Here is a 13,446-nt window from a genome sequence, read left to right as displayed (position 1 = left end):
TTTTAAAGCTCTTTTAGTCCGAGGCAATATTTTTTTTGTGGATGGGGGATGGGAACAAATATCGTCCATAAATATTTACGATAGCTGAAGCCAGAAATTTATCGGTTTACTTTCCCTTCTCTCATTCGACCCATTGAGAACCATCTTTATTTATGCGTGGTTGTTCCGGAAGGTGGCGGGGTGGGGGATTAGCCGTAGTAACAGTAATAGTAACACTCAAGTAATTCCTTTCCGAACGAGCAGAATATACTCATGTATATAATTTATATATTATATATATATATATATATATATATATATATATATATATATATATATATATATATATATATATATAAAGATAGACATCCTCATAATGTAAAGAAAAATGAATTTAACTGCAGGTACAATTTCCTGAATTTAATTCCCAAATAATTTTGGCTACAAATTGCATTACTCTGTAAAGCCCGTGCTTTACGACATACGTAGGTCTTCCCCTCATTCAAGTTTATCATACCCTATCTTTAATCACAGTTTTGGCCTTAATGGAAGGCCTGTAGATTCGACAAGCACAAATCACGAAGCTCATGAAGTTGGAACTCTACTCTCTTGGTATCCAAAATCTTTGTTCTTGATGAAAATGCCATTCTTGGCCTCCTCATCATGAAATTTTACCGGATATGGTTCGTGCTTTTATTTCTACTTTCTGATGTCTTGTTTTATTGATGAAAATTAGTCTACTGATTCTTAGCCATCCTCATCATAAAATTTTACCGGATATGGTTCGTGATCGCTTAGTCAAGGCACAACTTTCATACTGCCTGTAACGGAAAACGATGATGTTGCTAGAACTGGGATGATTTATTGATGTAAATTCATTGAGTCTACTGAAAAATTTGAGTTTTATATTCAGCTTACTGTAGGAAAGATATAATTTGACATTTGTGTACATGTTACCAAATCCCAGCTTTTCTCCCATAGCGAGGAGAACTGGGCGGGTAGGTCGACAGTTCGAGACCTGATGTTGGAGTGGCAGATTAGTCATAACACATAAAATATATATATACGTAATCCCGGGGTGTCTACACGGATAGCAAAGTGTCCGCCTTCTCTGACCGATCGGCTGCGGCGATTGAACCCGCCCCACTGACTTCTATGAGGTCTGATTGCTGCTTCTATATATATATATATATATATATATATATATATATATATATATATATATATATATATATATATATATATATATATATATATATATATATATATATATATATATATATATATATATATATATACAGACAAATATGTATGTATATTATATAGATCACATCGTAGTCTTGAGAATATTCTGATAAGATGCAAATTTCCGATGCTTCCCAAAATTCCTTCTTCAGTTGATTTCGATTTTCAACAGCCTCCTTGGAAAACAGCGTCAGAAATCATAAAGGAACGAGCAACTATGGAAGAGACGGTGACATCTTGCACTCCACTGCTATTTACATGGTGATGCGTATTTCCAGAACCTTCTCGCAAGGCAATCTCCCTTCAGATGCCGGAGACTATACAAAGCAACTCTACAAAGGAGCATTGTTATTAGTCAAACACTGGCTATTTGAATCTAAATTGGCACCGCTATGGCGAAGGGTTATTTAAATGATAATTCGGTTTCATATAGCAGGGTTATTTGCAAAGCAACGAGTCTTCGCACGGAAAAGAGGCTTCGTGCAGCAACAACCATTGCTATTGCACGGAAATTTCTTATGAAAGAATTCCCCAGAAGCCGCCATCTAATTTCACAGCAGAGGACATATTCAAAAGCTCCTATTTTCTTTTTATTTCTAGTTTTTATTTGATTTGATTTTTTTTTTTTTTTTTTGTATTTGTCAAGTCCTCTCTTATATGCCCCAGTTTACATGACGACGCCTCCACGTGAAACAATGGTAATACGGTAATGAATTCAAATCTAACTTATTAAATGCATAACAATGGTGCCATGCGTGTTGGTTCGCATCCGTAGGACAAATTCCCATCTGCATGACAATGATTATGGCTCTACCGGCAGCGGTGCGAATGATTATTTTTCAGGACGCACACACTTGGATGTATGTCAAACTGTATTCAAAACGGCTCGACTCACTTATGTAAACATTGGTCATACAGAATTCAGTGTTTATACCGCAGGCGGTTTCGTAATATATCATTACGTTGTGCTTAGGTTAGCTTTAGCTCCAATGTGAATCAGTATTTTTTTATTTATTTTCATGAATTGTAAGATAGAGAGAAAAAGAAAGTACAGATAGGAATTGCAGTCTATATATATATATATATATATATATATATATATATATATTATATATATATATATATATATATATATATATTTTAATAAATATATATACTGTATATACATATATGTATAATGAGAGAGAGAGAAAAGAGGGGGGAGGCCCGGTGATTACACTAGGGAGAGGGAGAGATAGCTGGCCATAAGAGAGAGAGAGAGAGAGAGAGAGAGAGAGAGAGAGAGAGAGGAAGTCCGAATGAGAGATAATGAGAGAGGGGGAGAGAAATGTACTTTGATATATGAGAGAGAGAGAGAGAGAGAGAGAGAGAGAGAGAGAGAGAGAGAGAGAGAGAGAGAGAGAAAGTTCAATAGAAGCAAGGTAACGGATGCGGCACACGAAATAGTTTATCAAGCTTACATGCGGACAAACAGACTGAGAACAACTACTGTACACGAAGCAACTAAAGAGTTGGAACGGAAACTCTATGTGAATGATGTATGCCGAGTTACCTTCAGTGAACGCTTCCTCCAACAGTCCGGGTTCAGAATGAAATCGCAGGTGTCCTCGTAAACAACCGATTTCAGTAATGCGCTGAAAAGCCAATATATTAGCTAAATGAGATATTCGGAGCGCGGGCGTGGAGTTAATTTTCAGTTGAAATAACTCTTCAAAAATGAAATTTCAATTTCATGCTGGTACGGATTTCGTTTAGCGCTCAAGTGATCGTGAGTCTCGCTCTCTCTCTCTCTCTCTCTCTCTCTCTCTCTCTCTCTCTCTCTCCGTTTGCATACATGTATCTGGAAGAATGCATACACTTTCATGCATACACACATACACGCCCCACCCACATACACATACATACATACACACACACATATATATATATATATATATATATATATATATATATATATATATATATATATATATATATATATATATAAATTCTGACCCACATCAGGATCGAACCCAGGTGTGCATGTATCTGAAATAATGCATACACACCCACACATACACGCACACACACGCATATATATATACATATGATTTTTTATCACATCACCTTGATTTATATACACTCATTAAGCTACAAATGTCGTTTAATATCCAATTCACGTTACTTCGGGAATATCACCGAAGGGGAATTATCAGTGATAAATGGATTCCTACCGAAGTGTCTCGAACACTCGACACAGGACCCTCCAACGACTCCGGTCGACGGTCAAACCACTTAGCCATCAAGAGAGAGAGAGAGAGAGAGAGAGAGAGAGAGAGAGAGAGAGAGAGAGAGAGAGAGAGAATTATTGTTTAATCGATTAGATAAGACACACGTTGTCAGGCTGGGTAGATACAAACATTGGCCGGGTATTTCTCTGATCGGCGGTTTAAAGGTTTAAATTTCCAAGGAGGCTATCGCAAGGTAATGTATTAAATGAATCTGAATATATGAAGCTAACACGAGACACGATCACCTCCAGCTTTGTTGTTCAGAATATTCAGAGGCATTACAATGTGCCATAACAATGGGGATTAATATTAAGGTTTTGCATTTTTACATTGACGATGGTATTCGTACTGCAAATTTTGGATCGTTTGTTCCACCGTCACATACCCAGAGAAGACGGTTATGATTTTTCGCTCGGTCTGAACGTTTGTCAGCTTGTATGAATGTTGACTGGTAAGACTATAAAAAAAAAGTAGTTACGTGAGCATCTTGACGAAAATTTCACCCAAGGCTACCCTTTGGACGGGCAACGAGCCATCAAATTTAGTCAAAAAGAGGAATATAACTTTTGGTGACCCAGGACCTTTTGTGGGAGGTGGGGTCGGGGAAGGAAGTTTGGGGGAGGCTTGCAGATTTAAAATGGTCTTGTTGAAATCGTGTTTCCTGGAAAGATGTCGGCAGCCTACCTGGGTCGTTTTCATTTATACATGATTGAAATAGAATGGAATATAAATTTTAGGGACCTATGAGGTCATTCGGCGCTGAAAGGTAAACTGAAAGTAAAAAGGTTATCAAGGTGTAACAGGAGGAAAACCTGGCAGCCGCGCTAAGAAACAATTGTTAGGAGAGGGTGGAATGTGAATTGAAAGAAAGCGAATATGAACGGAGAAAAAAAAAAGTAAGTAAATCTTAGTTTAACCAGACCACTGAGCTGGTTAACAAGCTCTCCTAGGGCTGGCCCGAAGGATTAGACTTATTTTTACGTGGCTAAGAACCTACTGGTTACCTAGCAACGGGACCTACAGCTTATTGTGGAATCCGAACCACATTATGGCGAGAAATGAATTTCTATCACCAGAAATAAATTCCTCTAATACTTCTTTGGCGGCTCGGAGAGTCGAACGCTGGGCCAACAGCGTGCCAGTCGAAAGCTTTACCACTCCTCCAAAGAAGAACTATGAACGGAGGGACAGTAAACGGATTGGCAGGGGTTGCGGCTAGGTGCCAAAGTGGCGATGCAGTGAACCTTAAGTAATTCCTACAGTGCACTACGTGAGGCGCACTGATGGCACTAAACCCAACGGAGATTTATACAAGATAAATCGAAATGGCAGTTTCCTTTCTTCTGACGTTGGTAATTATTAAAAATATTCTGTTTTCCTACCTTCCAGTTTTGTTGCCTTTCCGTTGAGAAACGGTGCCAGCCACTCGCTTCAAACACCTTCATCATTTACTTATTCTGTGGAGTTATCACTTGTTAAAATTCCTGTAGTAGTATTCCTCAACTACAAACTGCATTGTAAGGATACTGCAATTTATCCATTTCGGCGTTACTGATGCTGACACTGATAAGTTTAAAAGAAAATCTATCACTGATGCAAAGAGCAATGTACCGGCGCCTGTCGCTGAGTGTTCGTCTTTTTCAGTTTTTATGTTGTATGTTTACGCATCGACTTGATTTTGATGACTTAGCCTTATGCATGTGTTGCTGTCATCTCGTCTTTACCCATAATTTTCGTACTATGACACTCTGTTCCGAGGAACCTTCCTGTTTTATATTTTATAATGGATCTTTGCATGTTTTCTTCGTAGTAATAATAATAATAATAATAATAATAATAATAATAATAATAATAATAATAATAATAATAATAATAATAATAATAATTTTCTAGTAAATGAAAAAAATTCAAGACTTTTAGAGAACCGGAAATTAAAATCCCTAAGTCTCTACTTACATAAAGAAAACCAATTCATAATTTTCTGTGTGTACGACAGTAGCTGTATATAGTTATATACATATAATATGATTATGTAGTTTAATTGATTATACAGCTACATATCTATATATATATATATATATATATATATATATATATATATATATATATATATATATATATATATATATATATATAATATATATATATATATATATATATATGTATATATGTATAAATGTATACATATAGTTTAATAGCAAGAAAGCTCTGAAATAATCATGCAAAACATGAAGAAAGCGATGAAAGCCTTCCCCAATAACGTGTTCCAATAATCACCCTGACCTATCAACTTTTAATGGAACGTCTTCCTCCTGTCGTTTCAGGAACGTGGAAAGTTCTCTGGGGCATTGAAAAAAAAAAAACCTTTAAGGACGCGCAGCCCCCTCTGTTTGTCTGTCTGCCAAACCCCCCCCACCCCCACCCCTCTCTCTCTGTCTCTGTCTCTGTCTCTGTCTCTGTCTCTCTCTCTGTCTCTCTCTCTCTCTCTCTCTGTCTGTCTGTCTGTCTCTCTCTGCCCCCCTCTCTCTCTCTCTCTCTCTCTCTCTCTCTCTCTCTCTCTCTCTCTCTCTCTCTCTCTCTCTCTCTCTCTTCTCTGTCTGTCTCTTTCTCTTCTGTCTATTCTGTCTCTCTCTCTCTCTCTCTGTCTGTCTCTCTCTCTGACTGTTTATATATCTCTGTCTCTGTATGTCTCTCTCTCTCTCTCTCTCTCTCTCTCTCTCTCTGTATGTCTCTGTCTCTCTCTCTCTCTCTTTGTCTGTCTGCTATATCTCTCTCTCTCTCTCTCTCTCTCTCTCTCTCTCTCTCTCTCTCTCTCTCTCTCTCGCTGTTCCCCTTGTCCTCTGCTTATGACATAGAGCAATTAGGACACCATTTGCAGCTTATAACCTCTTCACAATTAAATGCCTGGAAATGGTGAGGTCATCTCGGCCGGGCCTTTGATTGCGCTTCTAGGCGACTTGCTTTATCTAGAGCACTGACAGGAAAATTACTAAGGCCTATCGGTACTCAGTTCTCACATATTATAACGTTGGGGTTGTGTTTTAGATCCCTTTATATTTGTAGTGAATGGGGCATTAATGTGTTTGTTGTTTATTTATAGTTGCTCGTTTGTATGTGTTCGTAACATTTTGTTTTTAATGATGCATTTGGACACATACACGTACGCATACTTATAATCATACACGTACACACATAATATATGTATATATATATAAAATATATATATATATATATATATATATATATATATATATAAATATATATATATATATATATATATATATATATATATATATATATATATATATATATATATATATATATATATATAAAGTGTGCGTGTGTGTGTGTATAGAACACTTTTCTCTTTAAAGAAGGTGTCTGTTGGAGATGTTTAAGTACCAGTTCTGATTGCACATACACACACATACATACATACATATACATACATACATACATACATACATACATACACACATATTTGTGTACATTTATGTTCAGCTCATTATTATCTATACTGTACATGCGAAAATAGAGAAATAAATATAAGTTTTTATATAAAACAGCCATCAGTTAATACGCATGCCCTTTATTTTCCAGTTGGACTCTTCGACAAGGAGGACATTAAACAACAGATGGTCTTTGGGTATGCCGTCGACAGAATCAACCAGGAGAGGGTACTGGGCAAAGGTGCCCGGCTGATTCCTCGCACTGAGAAGATTCCAAACGGAGACTCCTTCTACGCCCACAAGAGACGTAAGGAATTTTCGCACTTTTTAAATATTTGTCGTGCAATTGGAACTTCAGAAGTTCAAGCTAAAATGCAATGCATTACTACCTTAATACTGTTCTCCTTGCATTTTAATACGTTTTCATCTATTTATCTGTTTATCAACTTTTTTTTTATAAGTGAGATGTCTTTCTGTATTCCCCTTTACTTCCTCCCACTTCTTCCTAATGAACACCATGTCCTTTTGGCAGCTTGAATTTCAAGTCAGTGGCCCCTGTGGGCTTGTTCCATATGAATGGGTTTCATCTACTGAATAATAATAATAATAATAATAATAATAATAATAATAATAATAATAATAATAATAATAATAATAATAATAATAATAATTAGAGTTAAATTTAAAACTAAAATTTGGTCAGCCTCTGTTATCTGCAGTAAGAAATGAATTTTAAACACTTGGGAGAAAGAGAGAAAAATTTTAATTTTTTTCTCAGCATTTTCAAACAAATTACTAGATACAACATGGTCTAGGAAAGTATGTTGCTGTCATACTTCCTGGTGGTATGTATTAGTTGTTGTCATACTTCCTGGTGATATGTATTAGTTGTTGTCATAATTCCTGGTGGTATGTATTAATTGCCTTTTTCCCTTGTACTTTTAACTGTACATCTATCCTCATTTTACTCTGTATACGAATCGTTCTGTATCCTTTTACGTACCTTATTCTTAGATGAATACATACTATACACCTCTCTTTCGTTATTTTACAATTCCATAATTTTCAACATTTAGTTGCTATGAGTTTCATTCCCTTTATTTTCTGTTGAAAGAATATTTCTTGTCAGTTTTATTACATAAGTGTCGTATTCTGTAACAGTATTTCAAATTAGAATTAATCCTCCTATGCTGTATAATCTTCATTTCAGCATTTATTTTAGAACTTATACAGGTAAAAGGCATCGAAAACGCTTTTACTGATATAAAAATACAGTATCTTTTTCTTTTGATATACTTATATTCACTAGGTAATGAGGGCAATAGAAGACGACCACAAACTGCAAGGTCTGGACCTTGATAAACAATTTAGTGCACAATTGAATTTTATGAAACGATGTTAACACTTCTGGAATTCTTTGTATACGTCTCTGAGTGGATTTCAGAAGCACCCACGAGATTTGTTGTGGAAAGAGATTCAGATATGTTCTGATCCTGTGCCTCTCAGTTTTCCCAAGCTGAGTGATGAAGTTGAAGAAATGTATGAAAACCTTTTGCTTATTTGCAGTCATAGAAACAAAATCATCAACAATTATGGCATAGAAAATATCAGTAATATTGATAATGATGATAATATTCTCCATAAGGAAAAGTAACGTTTACATGCATTTATGCAAGAATATATTTTACATGTACCTACGCAGCCGAATTGAAATCACACAGTTATTATTATTATTATTATTATTATTATTATTATTATTATTATTATTATTATTATTATTCAGAAGGTGAACCCTATTCATATGGAACAAGCCCACAGTGGCCAATGACTTGAAATTTAAGCTTCCAAAGAATGTGGTGTTCATCAGGAAGTAAGGGAAAGTAAAGGGAAATATCGAAAGTAGAGATCTCACATATTAAAAAGGAAAAAAATAGATTAGTAAATTAATAAAGAGATAAAAATGAATTAAAATGCGAGGAGAATAACATCAGGGTAGTGATGCGTTGCTTCTTCGCCTGAACTTTGGAAGCTCCAACTGCGCGACATCCTCGGGGAGACTTTTCCACAGGTTAGGAGTAAGGAATAAGGAATAAGGAATAAGGAAGACTAACAGAATAGCAAGTACGTCCACACTCCAGTCAAGCATGTCCTAAACGCACGTTGGCAGCTTGTCGCATACATATCATAAACAGGTTGTGTACAATTAAGTGACCGAAAGTTGCGAACGAATCTTTGGCAAATGATGGATACCTGTATGAGGCACTGATTAGTTCTACCAATAAGTTGTTTTCAACCTGCTTGGGACATGTTTGCGATAAGTTGCCGACTGATTAACATAAACAAAACGCTTCACTGCACGTCGGAAACAAACGAAAGATACATCAACCGGACAATGTTTCCGAAGTTCTCACTTCTTCAAACTCCATAATGAAAACACTTTCTTTCTTTCCCCTCTACGACAGAACTTTGGAATATTCATTCTGCGTTTGTTGTATTCATTTTCTTTTGTTCTTGTTTCTTCGGACCTGGACTTGAATTGGCCACTTGGGTGAAGAGTTCCACTGGCCTTTGAACTTTCAAAAAGAAAAAGATATAAACGGGAGACTATGAAACAGTCTCCCTGTGACTGTCGTGCAATTGGAACTTCAAAAGCTCAAGCGAAGGTCCAATGCATTACTACCCTAATACTATTCTCCCAGCATTTTAATACATTTTTATCTATTTATTAATTCATTAATTTATTTTCTTCTATTTTGATAATCGAGGTCTCTTCTTTTGTATTTCCCCTTACCTCATCTTACCTCTTGCTTATGAACACCGATTCTTTGGAAGCTTGAATTCCAAGTCAATAGCCCCTGTGGGCTTGTTTCATATGAATAGGGTTCATCTTCTGAATAACAGTAATAATTATAACAGTATGACCGAGCCCAAAGCCCCACACCAGGCCTCTTATTCTCTTTAACACATTATTCCTCATGAGTACCCGTTTCAAGCAAACATTGCATTGCATGGAATTGCTTGACGAGTGCCTGCATTCATACTGCAATATTCTACGGAATTTTATCATATTCATTCATTATTTTCCCTTGTGTTAGCTATATATATATATACACACACACACACATATATACACACACATATATACACACATATATATATATATATATATATATATATATATATATATATATATATATATATATATATATATATATATATATATATATCGTCACTTTTGTTCTGCTTTCATCTTTATATTTCTTTGCGAGATTATCTTTGACTTAATCTGAGTACTGAATCACATGTTTTTCTGTGATTGTGAAGAACACTCGGATACACACACAAACTCACATATTTATATACTGTATATATATATATATATATATATATATATATATATATATATATATATATATATATACATGTGTGTGTGTTGTGTGTGTGTGTTTGTCTATATATATATATATATATATATATATATATATATATATATATATATATATTACTATCTTATTCAAGTTGCATAATGTTTCAGATATAAACCTTCACAAACGTTGAATGACAAATATCTGACACTATCACTCTCTGTCGACAGTGTGCCAGAACGTAGGGGCTGGCATTGTGGCTGTGTTCGGTCCCCAGGATGGAAAGACTTCATCTCACGTCCAGTCGATTTGTGACGCTCTGGAAATCCCGCACATTGAGACCAGGTGGGATTTTCGCACTCGGAGAGATGATTACTCCATCAACCTTTACCCTCATCCTTCTGCGCTCAGTAAGGTAAGGGGAGGTTTTAATGTCAAGATGATTGTTTACTTAACACATTGAGTTGCTAATGCTATATATGTTTCCATGGAGTTAGTGAGGTAACTCTTTCGTCTTGCTTGACAGGTCAGAAAATGGTTACCATTTTTTGTTTGGAATTATGTCTCATCAGGAAAAATAAAAATACCGTCTAAACTCCTAAACGCGATGCTCACTATATTTTCAATATGGTGACGCTTTGCCCCACTCTTGATTCTGTAAAATCCTCTTTCCTTGCCAATACCTTCAATGAAAATCAGTCGGATAATGTCAGATTCTTTTATAGATTTGATAGGCCATGTCACATTTTCATAATCATGAACGTAATCTCTCTCTCTCTCTCTCTCTCTCTCTCTCTCTCTCTCTCTCTCTCTCTCTCTCTCTCTCTCTCTCTGCCTCGGTAGGGTAATGTCTTTCGTTTCTAAATCCGTTAAAGAAATATTTTGTCCTTATTCGAGTTAGGAAGGTGAAGATACTCTTGGTATTACTGGGAGCTCGGCGTCATCTCCAGCCAATTGTATTTTGCTTGTATGTTGAAGTATCTGTGCACTTTTTGTGTCTGCTGAGTTTGCTTCAGACGCCAAGTTGCTTCATGTAGAGCTGGTGACCACACAAGCAAACTCCTCAAGCTCTGAGTTCTGTAGTAGCTTATAATCTATCATTTTATTTGCTTGAGGTAAACTCCAGCATCTTAACTCTTGCTTAGTTCTAGTGTTCATTTGTATCATTGTTATTTGATGATCTTGAAACTTTCACTATTTTATTGTTATTATATTTACACACTAGGCAGGAAATTAATAGCCATTCTATATAGATTCAGCGAAATATATCACTGATAATCATCGTAATCAGTAACCCAAGCTTTATCCTTTGAGATTCAGTACAATAATGGTTAATTTGTATCGGTAAGGCATTGTTAGATCGTATTGGTGATTAAAGACATCTCCAGTAAAGTGAAGGTAATTCTATTTCGTTTCTTGAAGATAGGATTGTATTTTGTGTTTTCATTGCCTCATTAACAGAACTTTTCACCTTGATCTAGGGGTTTAGGTTGTATCTTCATGAAGGTTACAGTAAATGATTTAATACTGCATGTAATGCCTCAAGTTTTTTTTTTTTTTTTTTTTTTTTTTTTTGTGTCCATCCAGGTTCCATGATATTTTGTACTGGAGAATAATTTTGATTCTGAGTTATTTCAGGTCATCGTCCGATTTATGTGTAACTTAAGCTCATTGCAGTCAATGAGATTTCTTTTAGTACGCCAGGTTATTAAGAGTTTTAGGATATTGTAAGTGTTGGGGAGTTTAAGTTATGTGGCTACTGTAAAACTCCAGATATTTTTGAGTACTCTCTAAAATAAATTTTTTTTACAGCAAAGTAAACTATCTAGAATATTTTCCTTCCCAACTTCAGGATATAACCTGGGGTATTTTTTCTTCTCCCTCGGGGAATTATCTGACATATTATTCTTCCCTAATTCAGGATATCATCCCCGATATTCCTTTTGCCTCTTCCACTATAGATGTTATTTGGTAATATCGTTTCGCTTCAGGGTATTATCAAGAACATTGCTCCCTTCCACTGCAGGATGTTACCCTGAACATCTACCCCTCCCACTAGAGGGTATTATCTTTCAGTCACCAATTTCACTGAAGGGTACTGTAGGGAATATCTTCCTTCTCCATTACAGGCGTACCTCGACCTGGTACGACTCTTCAACTGGGAAACCTTCTGCATTCTCTACGAGGACAACACAGGTCTGGTGAGGCTTCAAGAGATACTCAAAACGCCAAAGAAAAACGAAATGAAAATACTCTACAAAAGATTACCCATGGGCGATGACTACAGGTAAGCAACATGGCGGTTACCTCCTCCTCTCTCTCTCTCTCTCTCTCTCTCTCTCTCTCTCTCTCTCTCTCTCTCTCTCTCTCACTAAAACTAAAACACACGTAATTATATATATATATATATATATATATATATATATATATATATATATATATATATATATATACATATATGTTGTTGTGTATAAATAAACATATGTGTGTGTGTATATTGTGAGCAAGTGCGCATGTGTATGCTCTTATATCCGTTTGTTATGTAAGCTTGCATGACTTTTATACTCACAGATATTAAGCCAAATTATAATTTAATATCATATTCACTACACTTGGCAATAACTAATACCCTGGGGAATTACGACTGGGAAGTGTGTGTGCCCCGGCCAGAATTCGAATACGGATCTCTAGTTTTAGATACAGTGATAAACAGTCGACTTGAGCATTCAGCTCGAAGCCACAAATATAATCTAATATCGAATTGATTATATCTTGGGAATAACCTACATCCAAGGAGAATTATATTTGATAAGAATACCTGGAATTCTGTCCAGTGCAAGTGCACTTATCAATTATAATTCCCGCTCGGGTATTGGCTATTCCCCAGGTAAGGCGATAACTACATATCATACGGTATTTCTGGCTTTATGTATATGAATATATATATATATGTTTATATATATATATATATATATATATATATATATATATATATATATATATATATATATATATATATGTGTGTGTGTGTGTGTGTGTGTATATATATATATATATATATATATATATATATATATATATATATATATATATATATATATATTTTTATATATATATATATGTATTAATGTATGTATA

The 13,446-nt window shown here is 35.3% G+C and overlaps 1 protein-coding gene across 3 annotated transcripts in view; it reads left to right on the top strand.

Annotated features, from left to right (window-relative positions):
- The window catches only part of LOC136839612 (glutamate receptor ionotropic, kainate 2-like), a 180,838-nt gene that overhangs the window by 141,291 nt on the left and 26,101 nt on the right, over nt 1-13,446 (top strand). For all 3 annotated transcript variants that reach the window (XM_067105895.1, XM_067105896.1, XM_067105897.1), the window contains exons 3-5: nt 7,095-7,250; nt 10,539-10,723; nt 12,438-12,595. In XM_067105895.1, the coding sequence (XP_066961996.1) occupies nt 7,095-7,250; nt 10,539-10,723; nt 12,438-12,595 (499 nt within the window). The remainder of the gene's footprint in view (nt 1-7,094; nt 7,251-10,538; nt 10,724-12,437; nt 12,596-13,446) is intronic.

Source organism: Macrobrachium rosenbergii, chromosome 6 (assembly GCF_040412425.1).
Source record: "Macrobrachium rosenbergii isolate ZJJX-2024 chromosome 6, ASM4041242v1, whole genome shotgun sequence".
In the NCBI taxonomy this organism is placed as follows: Eukaryota; Metazoa; Arthropoda; class Malacostraca; order Decapoda; family Palaemonidae; genus Macrobrachium; species Macrobrachium rosenbergii.
Note: the sequence above shows the minus strand (reverse complement) of the source record. Positions and strands in the feature narration are given on the sequence as shown.